General features: G+C 36.2%; 1 protein-coding gene across 1 annotated transcript in view; it reads left to right on the top strand.

The window, feature by feature from the left end:
* Positions 1-19,360, top strand: part of LOC125710145 (titin-like) — a 181,178-nt gene that overhangs the window by 53,547 nt on the left and 108,271 nt on the right. The window contains exons 48-90 of the mRNA XM_048979485.1: positions 123-401; positions 544-825; positions 921-1,199; positions 1,301-1,579; positions 1,675-1,953; positions 2,050-2,337; positions 2,457-2,735; positions 2,819-3,100; positions 3,256-3,534; positions 3,620-3,898; positions 3,983-4,261; positions 4,347-4,634; positions 4,733-5,011; positions 5,249-5,530; positions 6,401-6,679; positions 6,779-7,060; positions 7,151-7,429; positions 7,527-7,814; positions 7,941-8,219; positions 8,335-8,613; positions 8,700-8,978; positions 9,080-9,367; positions 9,459-9,746; positions 9,925-10,215; positions 10,410-10,697; positions 12,093-12,206; positions 12,330-12,615; positions 12,740-12,923; positions 13,100-13,183; positions 14,201-14,468; positions 14,586-14,621; positions 15,180-15,389; positions 15,490-15,567; positions 15,664-15,690; positions 15,820-15,876; positions 16,017-16,061; positions 16,628-16,687; positions 17,004-17,075; positions 17,395-17,463; positions 17,650-17,730; positions 18,018-18,101; positions 18,461-18,673; positions 18,852-18,965. Of these exons, the coding sequence (XP_048835442.1) occupies positions 123-401; positions 544-825; positions 921-1,199; positions 1,301-1,579; positions 1,675-1,953; positions 2,050-2,337; positions 2,457-2,735; positions 2,819-3,100; positions 3,256-3,534; positions 3,620-3,898; positions 3,983-4,261; positions 4,347-4,634; positions 4,733-5,011; positions 5,249-5,530; positions 6,401-6,679; positions 6,779-7,060; positions 7,151-7,429; positions 7,527-7,814; positions 7,941-8,219; positions 8,335-8,613; positions 8,700-8,978; positions 9,080-9,367; positions 9,459-9,746; positions 9,925-10,215; positions 10,410-10,697; positions 12,093-12,206; positions 12,330-12,615; positions 12,740-12,923; positions 13,100-13,183; positions 14,201-14,468; positions 14,586-14,621; positions 15,180-15,389; positions 15,490-15,567; positions 15,664-15,690; positions 15,820-15,876; positions 16,017-16,061; positions 16,628-16,687; positions 17,004-17,075; positions 17,395-17,463; positions 17,650-17,730; positions 18,018-18,101; positions 18,461-18,673; positions 18,852-18,965 (9,135 nt within the window). The remainder of the gene's footprint in view (positions 1-122; positions 402-543; positions 826-920; positions 1,200-1,300; positions 1,580-1,674; positions 1,954-2,049; positions 2,338-2,456; positions 2,736-2,818; positions 3,101-3,255; positions 3,535-3,619; positions 3,899-3,982; positions 4,262-4,346; positions 4,635-4,732; positions 5,012-5,248; positions 5,531-6,400; positions 6,680-6,778; positions 7,061-7,150; positions 7,430-7,526; positions 7,815-7,940; positions 8,220-8,334; positions 8,614-8,699; positions 8,979-9,079; positions 9,368-9,458; positions 9,747-9,924; positions 10,216-10,409; positions 10,698-12,092; positions 12,207-12,329; positions 12,616-12,739; positions 12,924-13,099; positions 13,184-14,200; positions 14,469-14,585; positions 14,622-15,179; positions 15,390-15,489; positions 15,568-15,663; positions 15,691-15,819; positions 15,877-16,016; positions 16,062-16,627; positions 16,688-17,003; positions 17,076-17,394; positions 17,464-17,649; positions 17,731-18,017; positions 18,102-18,460; positions 18,674-18,851; positions 18,966-19,360) is intronic.

Raw genomic sequence — 19,360 nt, 5'->3', positions numbered from 1 at the left:
CCCTCTTTTTTAGTGTTTAATAATTTTTACAAATCAAAAATAATAAAAAAAACTTTTAAAAGTATTTAAACTACTGTAAATAATAATATTCGATATATTTTTTCTCTTCCAATAAAATTCAGAGCCTCCTGTCTTTATAACAAAACCTGATTCCGAGGAGGTAATTCCAGGATCCACTGTGGTCTTACGCAGTGCTTTTACTGGTACATCCCCTTTTACCATTAAGTGGTTTAAAGGGGAGAAAGAAATGTTTACCGGAGGCTCATGTTTTATCAAGAAAGAGTCAACTTCAAGTTTCATTGAACTCCATTCAGTGAAACCCACTGATTCAGATAATTACACTTGCCTGGTGGTCAATGACGCCGGGAAAGTGACTTGCACCGCCGTCTTATTTGTGAAAGGTGCTTTCTTTCTTTTACCTGGTTTCTGCCTTTGTTGCTCATATTTCTGTCTATGTTGCTCTTGTGTTTTATTTCATATGTTTGTTGTTTATTGCAAAATGTTTTGGCTTTTTATAACTATAATTTTTTATTATTTTTTTAGAACCACCAAAGTTTGTAATGACACCTGAGAGTGCTAAACTGGTAACATGTGGAAGTGCAGTGATCCTCGAATGCAGAGTAATCGGTAGCCCTACCATCAGTATCAAGTGGTTCAAGAATGAGGTTGAAATTAGTTCTGATGACAAATATCAAATGGCCTTCAGTAACTCAGTAGCTACTCTGCAGATTGCTAACTGCTCTATTGATGATAGTGGGGATTACGTTTGTGAAGCATCAAGTGAAGCTGGTAGTGACCGATGCAACAGTGTAATTACAATCAAAGGTCTGTAAAAAATCCCTGAGGATCATTTGAGTAGTTTTTACACTTCACTGATATTCAAAGGAATCATTATGAATATTTTGTCTTTTTTGCTTTAGAACCACCTGCTTTTGTGAAGGCTATTGAATCAAAGGAAATTGTAAAAGGATCTGATGTCATATTGGAAGGAATAATTTCAGGGTCATCTCCATTTGAGTTTGTGTGGTATAGAGAGAGTAAAATTGTGAGAAATGACAAAACACATAAGATCAGCTTACATGATGATACTGTTAGTCTGCATATTTTAAAATGTGAAGTTGGAGATGCTGGAATATATCAGTGCATTGTTACGAATGAAGTAGGGAGGACTTCCTGTGATTGTCAAGTGAGTCTGAAAGGTTAGTATATAACGTTTAGATTTTACATCTTTGGGAAATATTGTTCCTTTCGATCATATTGGACATATATCTATATCATGGTTTTATTTTTCTTGTACTAGAACCTCCATCTTTTATCCAGAAGATAGAGAACGTGAGTTCAGTTGTAGGCCATGAAATCACTATGCAGTGTGTTGTGAAAGGATCTTTACCAATCACTGTTTCGTGGATAAAAGATGATCGTGAGGTGAAAGAAGATGAAAATGTAAAAATTTCGTTTGAGGATCAAACTGGAAAGCTGCATATTACAAATATGCAGCTAAAACATGATGGAAAATACATATGTCTGGCAAAGAATGAAGCTGGAAGTCAGAAATGTTCTGCCTCATTGGTTGTTAAAGGTTTGTTGCGAGTATTATTTACTTAATTATTTTGAGCTTGTATGAGTATAAATTGCCTTTGTGTTGGTTCTTAAAATATTGCATTTTGCCCCTAGAACCAGCTAATATTATCGAAAAGGCCAAATCAGTCAGTGTTACAGCTGGGGATCCAGCCACACTGGAGTGCAGCTTTTCAGGAACTAAAACCCTTAAAGGCCGGTGGTTAAAGGATGGGAGGGAGTTGAAATCAGGGCAAAAATACAAGGTTCACAGCACAGACAAACACTCTACTTTAAAGATTCTCTCTGCTGACAAGAGTGATGGTGGAGAATACATCTTTGAGATCTCCAATGATGTTGGTAGCAGCACTTGTGAAGCTGTGATTACAGTTTTGGGTCAGTTTATTGGAAAATTGGTACAGTTTCTTATATATATTACAAAGCCATAGCTAAGAGATATTTCCTAAAAGCATCTTCCTTTATTTTGTGCAGATCACATAATCAAACCATCTTTTACAAGAAAGCTGAAAGCAGTAGACAGCATTAAGGGGTCATTCGCCCATCTGGAATGCCTTGTTTCTGGTTCCCTTCCAATAACTGTGTCCTGGTACAAAGATAATAGAGAAATTGAGACTGATGACAAGCACAAATGCACATTCTTTGAAAACACAGCATTTCTGGAGATCAGCCGTCTTGATAGTTCTGATACTGGCAGTTACACCTGCATTGCCAAAAACCAAGCTGGAAGTGACCAGAGCTCTGGTGCATTGCTTGTCAAAGGTGTGTAGCAAAGTATTTAATGTATTTGCAGTAATCCTTATGATAACACATTTTGTTCACAGCATGTATGCTGAATGATTATTTGTTAAATAATCTGTTTTGGTTTTGCTCACTATTAGAACCTCCAAGTATTGTCAAAAAGCCTGAGTCAATGGATGTCTTGCCTGGAACAAGAGTGCAGTTCAGTGTATTTTTTAGTGGCACTACCCCACTGACCATCAAGTGGTTTAAAGACAATAAGGAAATTTTATCCAGCTCACATTGTTCTGTTCAGAAGGATAATTGCTCAAGTTTACTGGAACTCTTTTTTGCAAAGACATCAGACTCTGGAGAATACTTTTGTGAAATCAGTAATGATATTGGCTCTGAAGTTTGTAAAGCATCACTCTTCGTAAAAGGTTCATTTTTACTTTATCATATTGTCATTTGTATATTTTAAATGCCTTGTACACTTATTGAAATACTTGTGTGTTGCTTTCAGAGCCTCCAAAATTTATCCGAAAGCCTGAGAGCACCGCTGTGATTAAACTAGGAGAAACTAAGAAATTTGACTGCCAAGTAGTTGGCACTCCTGAAATATATATCACCTGGTTTAGAGATGGAAATGAGATTAGTCCCAGTGAGAAGTTTCAGATGTCCTTCGATAACTCCTTAGCTATCCTGGAGATGTTCAATGCAGATATAAAAGACAGTGGAGTGTATTTCTGTGAGGCACGTAATGAAGCTGGCAGTGAGAGTTGCAGTATGGAGTTGAAAGTGAAAGGTCAGTACATATAGTTTAGATTTCTGCAGTAGTTAGAACATATTTACTGTTAACATGCAGTATACTGTATCTAGTACCCTTTTACATTGTCAATAATATACTTATCATTTATAATATCAATAATGGTTTTAATTATTATTATAATTTTATTACAGAGCCCCCGGCTTTCATAAAGGAATTAACACCTCTTGAATTTGTAATTGGCTATGATGTGTCTCTTACATGCCAAGTGACAGGCACACCTCCATTTGAGGTGACTTGGAAAAAGGATGCTAAAGAAATAATTTCTAACAAAAGACATATAGTTTCACAGAATAATGGTTTTGTGATCTTGGAAATATTCAAATGTGAAGCATTAGATGTTGGTGAATATCAGTGCACTGTGGCAAATGAAGTTGGAAGATGTTCCTGCGCCACTGTGCTGACTATGAAAGGTTAGTAATGGTATTATAGAAAAATAATGGGTTCTTTGTCATTGTTAAGAATATTTAACTTTGTTTTTTCATTACGAAATGTCAGAGCCACCATCATTTGTGGAGAAGATTGAAAATATTGCCATTGTCCTGGGAAAAATAGCTGAATTTCACTGTGTTGTCGTGGGATCACCTCCACTGACCGTCCAGTGGCAAAAAGATGAGGACTGGATTATAGAGGATGCTAATATTGAAAGGAAGTTTGAGGGCAATGTAGCCTCTCTAAGAATTGCAGTCTCAGAGACTAGTTATGGTGGAAGGTACACCTGTCAGGTATCAAATGAAGCGGGACAAGAGAAGAGTTTTGCAACTCTAGTAGTGCAAGGTTTGTGTTTTTATTTTCTTTGAAGAGTTTTAAGCATCTTTAGAAGTCTTCAAATTCTTTACCTTTTATTTTACTGTGTTTTAGAACCACCGCAGATTACAGAAAAGCCAGAGACAGTAAATGTGACGGCTGGCGATCCAGTCAGTTTGGACTGTAAAGTATCTGGCACACCTGAACTGAAAGTCAAGTGGCTGAAAGACAACAAAGAGATTACATCCAGCAGATATCAAAAGCTCAGCTTTGTGAATAATGTCAGTTGTCTTAAGATACAATCGGCACGGATTGAAGATGGAGGCGATTATACATTTGAAGTGACCAATGATTTTGGAGTTTCTAGTTGCAAAGTTACTTTGGTTGTACTAGGTTGGTGCACATTTTTATAGATGGGGATGATTATGTAGTTGAAGTTGAAAAGTCTTATTGTTGTTTTTGTTTTTTTTTTAATCAGAACAACTTATTGCTCCATCATTCCTGAAGCCCTTAAGGGAAATGCAAGAAGTTTTGGGATCTTATGTGAAAATTCTTTGCCGATTTTCTGGTTCACTTCCAATATCTGTGGAATGGCAAAAAGATGGTATTATCATTACTGGTAAAACAAGATACAAGCTTGCTCAAGAAGAAAACACTGTTTCTCTGGAGATAGATCAGCTAGAGAAGGCTGATGGTGGAGAATATATTTGTAAATTAACAAACAAAGCAGGATTCTGTGAATGCCAGGGTTTGCTGATGGTGAAAGGTCAGAGAAAAATAATAATCATCAAAATTCTTCTTTTTCGTTTGAAATTCTGTGGTCACCATCTTAGTATGCTGTTTTCCTTTTCCAATGAATTTTAGAGCCACCAAGCTTCATGTTGAAACCAGAGTCCCAAGCTGTGCTTCCTAACTCTTCTGTGCGTTTTAAAAGTACTCTGAAAGGAACGCCTCCATTTATAGTAAAGTGGTTCAAAGAAGAAACCGAATTGATAACTGGACCTTCATGTTTTACTGGACTGGAAGGCTTGTCCTGCTTCTTGGATCTTTTTGCTGTTCAAGTCTCTCAAAGTGGAATTTATGTTTGTCAAGTTAGCAATGATGCTGGTACAGAAAGATGTACGGTCGAACTAACAGTGAAAGGTTGGGCTCTTCTCTTTTTTCGCTCAGGCATCTTCATATAAACATTACCAATTCTTTTCCATATGTGTCTTTTTGGTTGACTGCTTATTTGGCTCTTTTTTAGCAGCACTAAACATTTCATCAGAAAGCAGTCACATGCATTTCTTCTCATATATTGACTCTTATTATCAGACTCTTGTTGCAGTTCATATTTTTCACAATATTTATCTTTCTAAAATCAATGTTTTGGCTTTGCAGAACCTCCCAAATTTGTGCTGAAACTTCCACCAACAAAGATTGTGAAGCAAGATGAACCAGTGATTCTTGAATGCAAAGTAACTGGCTCTCCCTTACTTCGCATATTCTGGTACAAGAATGAAAATATTATTGCTGCAGGTGGAAACTGCAACATGTCATTTGTAGACTCATTGGCAGTTCTTGAGATTCCCACCACAAAACTTGAGGACAGTGGAGTCTACACATGTGAGGTTCAGAATGATGCTGGGAGTATCAGTTGTAGCACTACACTCACCATTAAAGGTATATAAATCTAATTATCTATGTAAATAATTATCCCTTAGGCGTGGTCCACATGTACATGGGTATTTTAAAAAACTGTGTTTTTCTCCTCTGTTATTAACAAAAAATCTCCCTCCACATAAAAGCACATGCCCAAAACAAAAGGGGGAGATATAACTTTGGCCAACATGGCTTTACCGTTAAGTCAGACGCCTTATTACCAATTCTGCTAGGCTAAAAACAGCTAATGTAAACGGTGAACAATCTGACGTCAAGTAAAGTAGACAAGGGCACACAATCTGATGCTACAAGCCAAAAACTTTGTTTCCCTGTCTACATGTTGACACTGAAAATGGAGTTTCTGAAACTCTTCACTCTGGACTGGGTTTTACAAAAACTCCATTTTCAGTTACAGACCAAGTACCGTTTGCATGTGGACAAAAGGCCAAAATGCATCGAATGTGTTTTAAAATACCCGTGTACGTGTGGACAAGGCCTTAGAAAGAATTTAATATTATTTTTATGAGATGTACAATAATTAGCATTTATCGCTTTGGAAAATATTAATGGATACAAATCATTGAAATATAATTATTTTTCATAATATAGTTGCCATGAAATATGATACAATTCCATCAAATTTCAATTTTATATATAACAACCAAGTATGTTTGTTATTATTATATAATGTTTATTAGTGTATATTAAAGCCATACTTACATGCTGTTTATGCATGCTCTTTGAATGCATCATGAAGGAGCAATTAATATAAAGTGCTGCCTTTTTTTCTAAATAACTCTATGTATTCTTGTTTTTATTTACTCTGTAACTTGTGCTGACTTTTGTTCAGTGTCTAGTGCTTATTTAATAATATAATCTTTTTTTTTTTAGAACCACCATCTTTCCTCAAAGAACCCCAGCCTGTGGATGGTGTGAAGGGCAGGAATGTCAGTCTAGAATGTGAACTTCTTGGCACAGCACCCTTTGAGATAACATGGTATAAAGACAAAAAAACCCTTAAGGACAGTAGAAAGTACAAGTTTGTAAATGAGGGTTGCTCTATTACTCTTCATATTCTGAATCTGGATGCTTTTGATGTTGGTGAATATCAGTGTAAAGCATCAAACAATGTCGGGAGTGCAACATGTACTGGCACAGTTAAGCTTAGAGGTTAGTAATCCTGGATGTTAAACAAAAGGTGTCCATTTTCAGTTTAACATGCTTTTTTTCATTGTCAGGTGTCTAATATTTATTTTCTCTTTTATGTAGAACCACCTGTGTTTGTGAAGAAATTGTCTAATCTCTCAGTCATTTGTGGTGAAGAAGCAATGTTTGCTGCATCTGTCAAAGGTTCCCAACCAATGACTATCTCTTGGGTGCGAGATAAAGATAATGTTTTGAGAGATGGTGAAAACCACAAGATTTCCTTTGAGGACAACCAGATTACTTTGAGAATCTTTAAGACTGATGTTTTGTCTTCTGGCAAATACATTTGCCAGGTTAAAAATGATGCTGGATCAGTGGAGTCAATCGCAAAATTGACTGTTCTAGGTTGGTAAATGCTTAGGGCAGTTGTGATAATGTTTTGAGATTGGGTTTTGATATGTTCCTAATATAAACATGCTTTTTCCCTCTTTACAGAACCAGCTTCAATTCTGGATAAACTAGAGTCATTCAGTGTCACAGCGTGTGACACAGCTATATTGCAATTTACAGTAGCTGGAACACCAGAGCTGAAACCAAAATGGTTTAGGGATGGTGCAGAGTTATCCTCTGGACAAAAATACAAAATTACCTTTTCAAAAATGATTTCCACTCTGAAGATTCTGTCAGCAGAAACTAAAGATACTGGAGAATATACATTTGAAGTTTCAAATGAAGTTGGTAGTGATACTTGCAAAACATATCTTACTGTCCTAGGTCAGTCAACATTCTTCACATATTGTCCTGTTCTTCATTATTGCATTTACTGTAGTGTTCCTTTGACCTCATCTTTACTTAAAATCTTTTTTAACAGATAAAATTTTACCACCCACATTTATACGAAAATTGAATGATACTCGAATGATACTTGGTAAACCTGGTCAGGTGGACTGTAAAGTCTCAGGATCACAACCTTTAACCATTTCTTGGTTTCATGATGGAAAAGAGATAATAAGTGGACCAAACCATGAAGTTACATTCTCTGACAGCACCTGCCTGCTAAACCTACCCAGTCTTAAGCTGTCAGATTCTGGGATGTATTTGTGTAGAGCTGTAAATTCAGCTGGGACCAGTGAGACCAGTGCCTCTTTATTTGTCAGAGGTCAGTAAAAATTTAATTGTAATGTTTTTTGCAGTATTCTACATTTATGCAACATATTTCATCTGTTGGAATTTTACAGAAGAGAGAAAATTTTCTACATTATGAAAATGCTTTCTCTTTTTTTAGAACCTCCCTCATTTATTGAAAAACCACAAAATGTGGAAGTGCTACCTGGCACAAACGTTATTTTTTCAGCCACTGTAAAAGGAAGTGCACCACTAAAACTGAAATGGTTCAGAGGTAGTGCTGAAATTGTATCTGGTAAAGGTTGTGCAATTGCCTTACGGGGTGAAACAGCCACTCTTGAACTGTTTCAAATAGCCAAATCCCATGCTGGAGATTACACATGTCAGGTCAGCAATGATGCTGGCATGGATGATTGCTCTGTTAACCTTTTTGTAAAAGGTTGGTAAACATTATTCTTTTTTCAAATGAAGTTTGTAATGTCTCATTTTGTCTTCGGAAGGTTCAACATTTCCATTCACAATGATCTAATTACTTCTCTTCTTGTTTAATTTAGAACCTGCATATTTTGTGAAGAAACTAAAGGATCTTGCAGTTGAAATAGGAAAAATGTTGTTGCTTGAGTGTGCATATGCTGGAAGCCCGGAAATACAAGTAAAATGGTTTAAGGATGATAACGAGATCTTTTCCTCTTATAAATATAACATTACAACCACAGAGAGCTCCTGCATATTGGAGTGTCTCAACACTGACAAAGATGACAGTGGGAAATATTCCTGTCAAGTTTTTAATGAAGTGGGAAGTGATTCATGTCATGCCCAAGTCTCTATATTAGGTTGGTTCCTTTTTCTTTGATTAAAATAACTACTTTTCTGAAACAATTGAATTTCTGTTAACATCAGTTGTGCATTTTTGCTTCAGAACCCCCTTACTTTATTGAAAAGTTGGAACCAATGGATGTGACTGCAGGAGATACAGTTTGTTTGAAATGTCATATTGGAGGCACACCTGAAATAAAGGTTTCCTGGTTTAAGGCAGATGGAAAACTGCGATCCTCTGCTGCTTGTAAAATAGAGTTTACTAGAGGCATTGCCTCTTTGAAATTAAGTAAAGCTGCCAAAACTGATGCTGATGAATATACATGTAAAGCAGAAAATAGCATTGGATCAGCATCCTCAAGTTGTCGTTTATCAGTACAAGGTGAAACTTCCATAATAAAATCTTTATTTCCTTTTACAATGTATTTTTTACAAATCATGACCAATATAAACTCTGTTTGTTCAATTTTAATTCTATTTCAGATGTTAAAACACCACCTTCTTTTCCCAAGAAAATAATGAGTCTGCAGCAGACTGAAGGCCAGCCTGCTAAATTTGAGTGCCGTATTGCAGGGTCTTCTCCTTTGGAGGTTTCTTGGCTTAAAGATGGTGAACCTTTGAAGGAAAATGATGAATACTCAATGTCTTTTGATGATAATACTGCTGTTCTAACAATATCCAGAGGTGAAATGAAACATTCTGGTGAATATACCTGTGTTGCTACCAATAGTGTTGGAACAGCATCTTGTAGAGCAAAGCTCACACTGCAAGGTTTGTTTAAATTTGAAATGGAACTCTTCAGTAGTCAGATCTCTTCTTTGATGCATATTTACACATGGTTGCTCTTCCAATTAACTTTTAGAGCCAAGATATCCTCCAGTCTTTGATAAAAAGCTGCAGCCTGTGGAAGTTTCTGTGGGAGACAGTGTGGACCTTGAATGTCACATGACGGGATCCTTACCAATTAAAGTGACTTGGTCAAAGGATAATAAAGATATTCGTGCAGCAGGAAATTATAAAATTTCGTGCGTGGATAACACACCACATCTGACAATTTTGAAGGCGGATAAAGCAGATTCTGGCCAGTATTATTGTCATGCTAGCAATGATATTGGGAAGGACACTTGTAGCACTCAAGTTTCTGTAAAAGGTATTTTATACTGGTGCACTCTTTCTGACACGTCATGTGGTTGGATAGCTCTTATTTTTTTAAATTTCATTGTAGTAATGCATTTTCATTTGCCTTTGATGCGTTTCTTCTCAACTTTCCTTGATTTTCTTTTTTTATGTTTTATGCGTGCAATCAGACTTACTTATTTCCTTTCCAGAGCGCAAAACTCCACCGTCATTCACAAAAAAGCCTTCTGAAAGTATCGAGGACTCTGAGGGGAACCTTGTGAAGCTGGAAGGACGTGTGTCTGGATCCCAGCCCATAAGCATTAGCTGGTACAAGGACGGCAGTGAAATCTACAGCTCTGACAGTTATGAAATTTCCTTCAAGAATAACATAGCTCTGCTGAGTGTTAAGAGAGCTCAGCTCTCTGACCGTGGCACTTATACTTGCCAAGCCTCCAATGAAGCTGGCACAGCCTCCTATCAGGTGTCTCTTGCTATAACAGGTAGGGTTGTTTTGTTTTGTACTATGTAATGGAATTCCACTGATTGGTTTTATTTAATTTTGCAATTTTTCCTTATTTCTTACTCAATTCTTTGGTCAATTGTTCTCACCCTCTTTTATCTCCTAATGTTTTTCTTAGAGTGATTTTCTTAGAAATGTATATTAAGGAGTTACCACTCTTCTCTCCCAATATAGAACGTAAGATGTCCCCTGTGTTTGATCAGCCCCTCAAACCATTATCAGTTAATGAGGGTGAGAAGCTGCATCTGAGCTGTCATGTTCGGGGATCGCTACCAATGAATATCCAATGGATGAAGGACAGGAAAGAGATAACATCTTCTGCTAAGACTAGGATTACTTTTGTTGATGGCACAGCTACATTGGAAATAAGCTCTGCATCTAAACCAGATGCTGGTGATTATCTGTGCAAGGCCACCAATGATGCTGGAAGTGAATTCTGCAAGTCCAAAGTGACTGTAAAAGGTACCATATATAATCAGTTCTAAACATTATTTGTAATTTAAATTTTTTCAGAATTTACTTTAAAGTCAATTTCGTTGTATTTGTACAATGATAATAAAGATTCTGATTAAAGAAGGGTGAGAAATAGTAACACTTCCCCTTTTTTATTTAGTATTAATTATAAAACAAATCTCACACATTATATAAATATGGGTACGTAACTCCACATTGACATAACTGCTATCTCTCCTTACTGGGCATTTGGGCAAAGCTATTTTAGAGATGAAACGTAGCTATTTTTTTACGGATGTTACAGTTTTTCTTGTTTTTTGCAAAGAGACGCTTTTCCTCTTCATGATTCTCATCATAAGGAATCAAAAGTTTATGCTTTAAAAATCATCAGTGATATAAAAGGGGAATTATATTTCTTTTGCACTGATATGATGGAAACATACTGTTGTCTTTTCAACAACTGCCAGAGTAATTTGTCATCTCAAAGCAGTAATTCTTTTTCATACTTTCAAGTCAAAAACTTTGTTTCAAAAATGATTTCTTTCTCCTTTCCCTCTCATTTTCCTTCCTGTGGAGGAACTGTTAAAATAAGAAACGTAACCAAGGAAATTAATATTGACATTTTACAGTTTATTGATAGACATACTGATACCTGTATTACTAAACATTTTGCATGTTTACTTGTTTCAAAGCTAGGGAAATGCTGTAAATTCTTTGCTATTTATATTGTGCCACTTATATTCTTAAAGAAATCCAAAAAGACCATCTCGTTTCCATAAATGTAAGCCTTCTTCAAACACAGTAATTTTTTCTGTTTCTCTCCATTAATGTTTTAAAATTGGAATAAGGCTGGAAAGAATTTAAAGAAATATTTTTAGCTATACATGATGGCCCATTGTTCTTCATTATGGATGCTCACTATGGTTATTCAGGATACTGACATCTTCTAATATCCACTTAGCCCAAAAGTTATAAATTATCAATGCAAATGCATTTTGATTAACTAGACTAATGACAAATTTCCCTCAATGGAGCTATGGCATTAGGAGATTTTTAAAAACATATCCACTAGGTTTTTCAGTGCACTGACAGGGTATGAAGAAACCTTTACATACATTCCATCAATGTTTTTGATTTAATCTTATGCAACAAATGGTGAAGTAGGGGCAAGTAGATCTTACAAGGAAAGTCCAACTGCTCTCTACAGCAGGAAACACCATTGCAGGCTTCACTGTGTGCTCTCCAGGTTGGGTTGGGTGCGGGAAGAGCTATTCTGATGTGTATGTCCTTTGTTTAAATGTATCTGCATTTTGATCCTCTGTACTTTATTTTTTTCATTCTAGTCTCTTTATTTGTCTTTTGCATACACATTAAAATTCAACAAAAAATGATGTTTTTATTTAGATAAAGCAGGAGCACCAGCAGCTGTAGAAGCAGCCCCAGCAGCTGCAAAGCCTGTTAAGAAATTGGACAACTTATTCTTCATTGATGAACCCAAGAGTCTTACTGCTTCTGAAAGTAAGGAACTTCTGTGTTTCTAATAAAGATAAACCTACAATTAGCTCTACAATATGGGAATCCAGATTGAGGGTACAATGAAGCTCTCTCTTATTCTCTTTCTTATCATGTCATTATATCCAGAGGGCACAGCAACGTTCTTTGCCAAAGTTGGTGGTGATCCAATTCCTAATGTGAAATGGATGAAAGGTAAGTGGAGGCAGATCACGCATGGTGGTCGCATCACTGTTGAACAAAAAGGACAGGATGCCAAGCTGGAAATCCAAGCATTGACCAAATCAGACTCTGGGCAGTACAGATGTGTTGCATCCAACAAGCATGGAGAAATTGAATGTAGCACAGATTTGAAAGTTGAAGAAAAGAAAGAGACCACACTGCTTGAAGGAGACTTGAGAGCTAAACTGAAGAAGTAAGTGTGCTATAATGATAATTTGTTGCTTTTTCAAAAATCAGGCTATTTCTCCTTTAGAAAAGTTTAGCAAGTTTAAACTGTCGCTCCAGAAATGCACTTGACTAACTCTCCTTTTTAATAGAACTCCATCGAAGCAGAAGAGTCCAAAGGAAACCCAAGAGATTGATATTGTTGAGCTACTGAGAAACGTAGATCCAAAAGAATATGAGAAATATGCCCGCATGTATGGAATTACAGACTTCCGTGGTCTCCTTCAGGCTATTGAGTTTCTAAAGAAGGAGAAAGAACATGAAACTGGAAGAGCGGTGAGAGAATTTTACTGAGTACTGTACTGTATTATTTTGTATTTCCTACTTCCTACAAAATATTGATACAAAGGTACATGAGAGTAAATTTAATTTTAAAATGCTTTTATAAAATATTAACCAGAATTTAAGAGACCTCTTCAAATGGGAATTCTATGAATATTTTTTGGATTCAGGAAGCTGAACTAGAAAGAAGGAAATCAGACGAGGATTTGGAAAAACTGGTGTCGGAGTTGCAAACCAGAATGGAACAGACAGAGGTAAGACAGGCGAAAGTTTTAAAATATATTTCATACAATGTCAGAAAAAAGTGCCAATTTGTACCTTCGAGGGTACAATTACTTGTCTTTGTGGATGTGCCCTAAAGGGCATGTTAACAATACCCAAGCTATAGGCAAATGTAGCTTTTAAGGTACAGAAACAGACTCTGAGGAACATTTTTGTACCATTACATTAATCTTGTTTGTACCTTGGAGAACAAAACTGTACCAGGGCTGTACTCTTTTTTTCTGACCGTGTACAAACAAATTTATTGTGATTAAAGAAATTTATTAATATATATTTGCATGGGGGCGGCATGGTGGTGCAGTGGTTAGCACTGTTGCCTCACACCTCTGGAACCCGGGTTCGAGTCTCCGTCTGGGTCACATGTGTGCGGAGTTTGCATGTTCTCCCCATGTCGTCGTGGGGTTTCCTCTGGGTTTCCCCCCACTGTCCAAAAACATGCTGAGGCTAACTGGAGTTGTTAAATTGCCCGTAGGTGTGCATGTGTGAGTGAATGCTGTGTGAGTGTGCCCTGTGATGGGCTGGCCTCCCATTCTCGGTTGTTCCCTGCCTCGTGCCCATAGCTTCCGGGATAGGCTCCGGACCCCCCGCGACCCAGTAGGATAAGCGGTTTGGAAAATGGATGGATGGATGGATGGGATATTTGCATGGAAGTAATTAGTTGCACACTTTTTTAGGAAATTCTTTAAGCTGCAAAGCTTTTGTGGAAACTGTTGTGGAAGTTTTTATAGTTTTACTATAAATAAATCCTAATGATGTTTGTTATAAACCATCCATTTTCCATCCATCCATCCATTTTCCAAACCGCAAACTCCACACACATGTGATCCAGGCGGAGACTCGAACCTGGGTTCCAGAGGTGTGAGGCAACAGTGCTAACCACTGCACCACCATGCCTCCACCATCCAATTTATTTATTAAAATAAATTTTTATTTTTGTGTGCTGTGTAGTTCTTTATGAAAGGTCATATAAGGTTATGTTTTTTTTGCAGCCTATCACGGTGTTGAAGGACATCACAGACCAAACCACAGTCATAAACAAGGAGGCAGTGTTTGAGTGTGAAATCAAGATCAACTTCCCTGAGATCCGTCTGTCTTGGTATAAAGGAACTCAGAAGCTTGACACCAATGAAAAATATGAAATCAGCATTGTAGGTGACCGTCACTTATTGAAAATCAAGAACTGTCAGTCTACTGATGAGGGAAATTACCGCATTGTGTGTGGCCCACACATTTCCAGTGCCAAATTAGCCGTTGTGGGTAAGTGTCCTCTGTCACTTCTACTTTTTGTAGAATCCATTAATTTATGTATTCCATGAATTTATAACATTTATATAGAACATTAGTTAGATTTCCCTACTCTCTTTTTCCCCAAAGCAGGTGAAGTTGAGGAACACCTGAAACCTGTAACTGGTAAGGAAATACATTTATATTCCAAATATTGAAAAGTGGAGGCTTAGAAATGCTTGCATTACTCCAGAACAGATTGAAAAATTCTAAAGCTGGCAAGATCCAGAGGCAGACACATTATATTTGAAGATTAAAAAATTTGAAGGCATCCTTTGCCTGATATTATTACCATCATTGCAGATGTTTAGGTGAAAGGTTTGTATTCCATAGGCTTTGTATGTCACATAAAGGTGAGCATACTAATACTGTGTTTTAAGGAGTACACTAACCTCTTTTATATGTTATTTCTTTTTTTGCTCTTCTATTCTGCAATTTTTCTTTTTTAATACTCTACATAAATGTATGTGGATCTTTTTTTTTTGAATGCTCTTCTGATCTGTCTTCTCATTTGCTGATGATCAGATTTTTTTACTGGTCAAAATGGCAGTTCGGTTTCTTTTTTCAATTGCATTCTATACATTTTTCATTCTTTTTATATCAAATGAAGTGAATAGATGAAAAATAAGATTTTGGTATAGTCAACAAGGTATCATCCTAATAAAACCCGATTATCTGTTTTAGCTACCAAAATCCATTTCACCAAGCGTATCCAGAACATTGTGGTGAACGAACATCAGTCCGCCACCTTTGAATGTGAAGTCTCCTTTGACAAAGCTATTGTTACGTGGTACAAAGGCACATGGGAACTCAAAGAGAGTCCAAAGTACAGCTTTCGAAGTGAAGGTCGCCGTTACTTTATGACCATCCGCAGCGTTACTTCAGAAGATGAAGGTGTGTTCGGTTAAGTCAGATAGCTATTCGGAATTCCAATAAATATTCTCGATAAACAGTATTCCGATAAACTCAGTCTTCTTCATTGGTAATCTTTTAGGCGTGTATTCTGTGATTGTGAGGTTGGAGCCAAAAGGTGAAGCTAAAAGCACTGCTGAACTTTACCTGTCCAGCAAAGGTCTGTACCAATGTGAGCTGGGCAGTGTTCTGTGTCGTTATATACTGTTACTGGTTCAGATGCTGTGACATAACATTTTACCTCCCTCTTTCACAGACATTGAGGTAGAAAGGGTTTCCTATGGTGAGTATTCTTAGTTCAGATAGGAAACCTCTAAAAGTTAAGATTACATAGTGTTTGAATAAATTCTCTAAAATTACATGTAGACCTTGGGTTTACTCCTTTAGTTAATATAAATTTAACTTCTCTCAGATATCCATGATTCAACTATACAAGTTCCTGAGGTGTCATCTACAGTCACCTCTAAAGGTAAGAATTGGAAATGTAGTTAATGAATTGGCAATAACTCAATGTGAATAAGAAACATAATCTCTACGCTTAGATTTACATTATAATGATTTTATTGATAATATGCAGAAAAACTCACGAGGATGTCTTTTCTATTAAAGTTGAGGCTTCTTTTGATTATTATGAAGAGAAGACAGAAGTTAGAGGTAAACTGATTGAAAAAAACACCCTATAAATAATATTCATTATTAATGGCAGTAATCCATAACAACAATCATCAGTCCAACTATTTATCCATTCATTCATTCATCCATCCATCTTCTAACCACTTATTCTGATCATAATTGTGAGGGGGCATGGAGCCTGTTCCAGATAGTAAAGGACAGAAGACTGTGGTACACCCAACACAAGAACCATCACGTGGCACATACATACACACAATCATACACTGTGAGCAATTTTGAAATGTCAGCCAGCTTAATTGCATGTCTTTGGACAATCTTTTTTTTTGTTCATCTAAGTATCATCTTGGATTTTTAAAACTACTTCTACTAAAATGCTTGCGGTGGTCAACCTAATAATCATCTATTTTTTGAATAACATTTTTTGAATAAAGTTTTTACAAGGACATCAAACAGTTTCAGCTAACTGCTATTTGAGCTCTTTTACATACCTAAAAAAAATGTTCGCTCACCAATATTCCCAAGTCTCTATTTTTGGCTTTTGGTTTTTGATTTGAATGTATTTATCTTGAATTGTTACTTTGCGTTAGAGTTTGAAAGCTGGACAGTTAAAGAAGAAAGAGTAATTCAGGAATTCTCTGCAATTCAAGGTATAATAAAAATGTGTCATCTAAATCAGCTTGTCCTTGTGGTCATATTAACAGTGTCTATTTTTGTCAAAAGTCGTCATTCCCTCATTTATATTGTTACGTTTCATGGTTTATTGTCTTATTGTGTTCTTGTGTGTGTTTTGTCCATTATGTGTAATCCATCATGAAATGTAATTTATTTGGTATGTGTTACATTTTACTTTACATTCCTCAGGTTTTGTTTTCTTTCTCCCTTGTTTGTGAGCTAATTGTTCTGAACAGCATTTTGTATGAATATTTGTCCATAATTCAATGAAAACTGTTATTGTTTTATCAGCACCAAGAATACCTATTGAGGAAACAGTTCCAAGGGCTGAAGTAGGAGAGAGAAAAGAAGCGCCAATCAAAGGTATTGTAGAATAACTGCTTCTGTCAGTCATGGATAATAGCTACATATTTATTCCAAGTTGCTGTCAGCAGCCTCTCATTTAACAGATATTTAACATCTTTGCAAATCTGATATTCTCTTTTTTTCTTTTGTTGAATAAATTTATTGTTTATTGTAAAACTCTGTCTTCTGCTTTGAAATCTGTGCTGCTTTTTCTTTGTGGGTTGTTTTACATGCCAAGAGGCTGATAAAACACTTAATTTAAACAGGCTTGTGCATGGATGCTTACCTTAACATAAGCTTTGTTGCAACTTGTCTAATTAAGCAAATGTTGTTGAAGTTCCTGAGGTTCCAAAGAAACCAGAGCTTGAAACCGCCGTTCCGTCTGTGCCTGAGGTACCCTCAAAAGGTATTTGCATAAATTTCTCTGTCTTATGTCTTTTCACTGTAATGTGATTTTTCTTTAATTATTTTGTTATTTTGTTTGAGATTCTTATTGTGATGCTTCTTTTCAAATGATGTGTCAGTACATGTATAGTTTTTGATTTTAATTTTGTCTAATAAGCCGAAACTTATGTGGAATTATATTTTTAAGTACCTGTAACCAGGGTGCCTGTTCAAGAAGAAATCACTGCAGTAGTTGTTCCTGAACAAAGAGACCGCCTTGAGCCAAAAGGTACATTCATAAATGTTATTTGTTTTTGTCTTATTTTAAATGCCTGTTTTCTGTGATTCTAATGTTCCTGTGTTTATATTCTGTTTGAAATCTTTTTTGTTATTTGTATTGTATTTGCATGTATGTTTTCTTATTGAAGTTCTGATTGAATTTCCACCCTTTCTACTGTCTCTGTCCTGTATATTTTCTAAATATTTAGTGTTCTATGTTACTTCTGTATGATTGCAGTAGTTTGTGAACATTGTAATCAGAAATATCTTTTTATGTATATATTTTACAAACAAAAGAATATGAAGAGGTCAAGAAGCCTGTTCCCCAGGGTGCTGCTATTCCTTCCATTCCTGAAAAAGATCAGGTTACTCCTAAAAAAGGTACATGCTTTTTAATAGTGCTTCTATATTACATATGCTATATTACCTTTGTTGATATGTCTTGTGTTCTCCATATGTTTTATATGGGTCTGTTCTCTGTTTTGGATTCTTGTTTCTTTTGTGTCAGTGATTTTATTTTTTATATTCTCTTCATTCTTTTTGTAATTTAGATTGCTCTTTTGTGACCTATTTATGTCCAAAAAAATGTCAGTGGTGGTCAGTGTTGTATCAGCTTTGTTGTGTTATACAAAATTCAGTCTTCAACTAGTTATGACTGTTGATGTTCTCATGGCTTAAGCTCTTGTCGCAAGGACTTTGCCTTGCTTTGAACTAATAAATGCATATTCTGTTGTCTGAAGATGTACCTGAACCTACATCATATGTGAGTCTTGAACCAAAACCACCTGTAACACCAGAAACTAAAGCCAGACCTCCAGCTCAGGTTGAACCTGAACCAAAGCCTGCACCAGCAGCTCAGGTTGTGCCTGAACCTAAACCTAAACTACCAGTTCAGGTTGAACCAGAACCAAAGCCTGCACCAGCAAAGAAACCTGAGGCCCCCCCTTCCACAGGTATTCACTCGTCTTTTGTATGTACTAAATGTTACATATTTTGTGTGGTAATGTCAGAGGTATTTTATGATACGTTGGTTTGTCTTTGTCTGGCTTCTGAAATATGAGAACCTTCTGTATGGTAGTGTGTCTATTTACTTAAAATTTGATGCCAAAACAACATAAATATTCTCTAAAGTTCCTGATGAAACAAAGAAACCAGAGCAGAAGAAACTGGAGCAACTTAAAGCGGAAGAAGTTGCAAAACCACAGGCAGTTCCATTTGTTCCATTGGTTGCTGCTCCCCAGAAAGGTATTAATTAGGCATTCTCAATAGGATGACTAAATGAAGCTTTGGGCCGGTATTGCTTTACCTGTTGTTACTAACCTTTTTGCTGTTACTAACTTCTTGGAAATTATTTAACACCAAGAATTTAGCTAATACGTAACTATTAGTATCCAATTTCAAAAGCAACAACATCTGCTATGAATATTCCTTAAGTTAAATAAAAACGACATGGCTCCCGTCAGAGGTGCAAAACTTTCAACCCATTTTGCCTACAAACAAGACCCATTGTATCTTCAGTACATTTTGTTTCTTTTCATATCTTTGATACAGAAACTCTTTCCATGTCACATCAGATTTTTTGTCTTTGTGTAGTATTTTTTTTGTTTTGATGTTTAATATTTGTGTTTTGCTTAGGTCGA

This window comes from Brienomyrus brachyistius, chromosome 16 (genome assembly GCF_023856365.1).
Source record: "Brienomyrus brachyistius isolate T26 chromosome 16, BBRACH_0.4, whole genome shotgun sequence".
Lineage (NCBI taxonomy): Eukaryota > Metazoa > Chordata > Actinopteri > Osteoglossiformes > Mormyridae > Brienomyrus > Brienomyrus brachyistius.
This window is presented reverse-complemented; position numbering and strand designations above follow the sequence as displayed.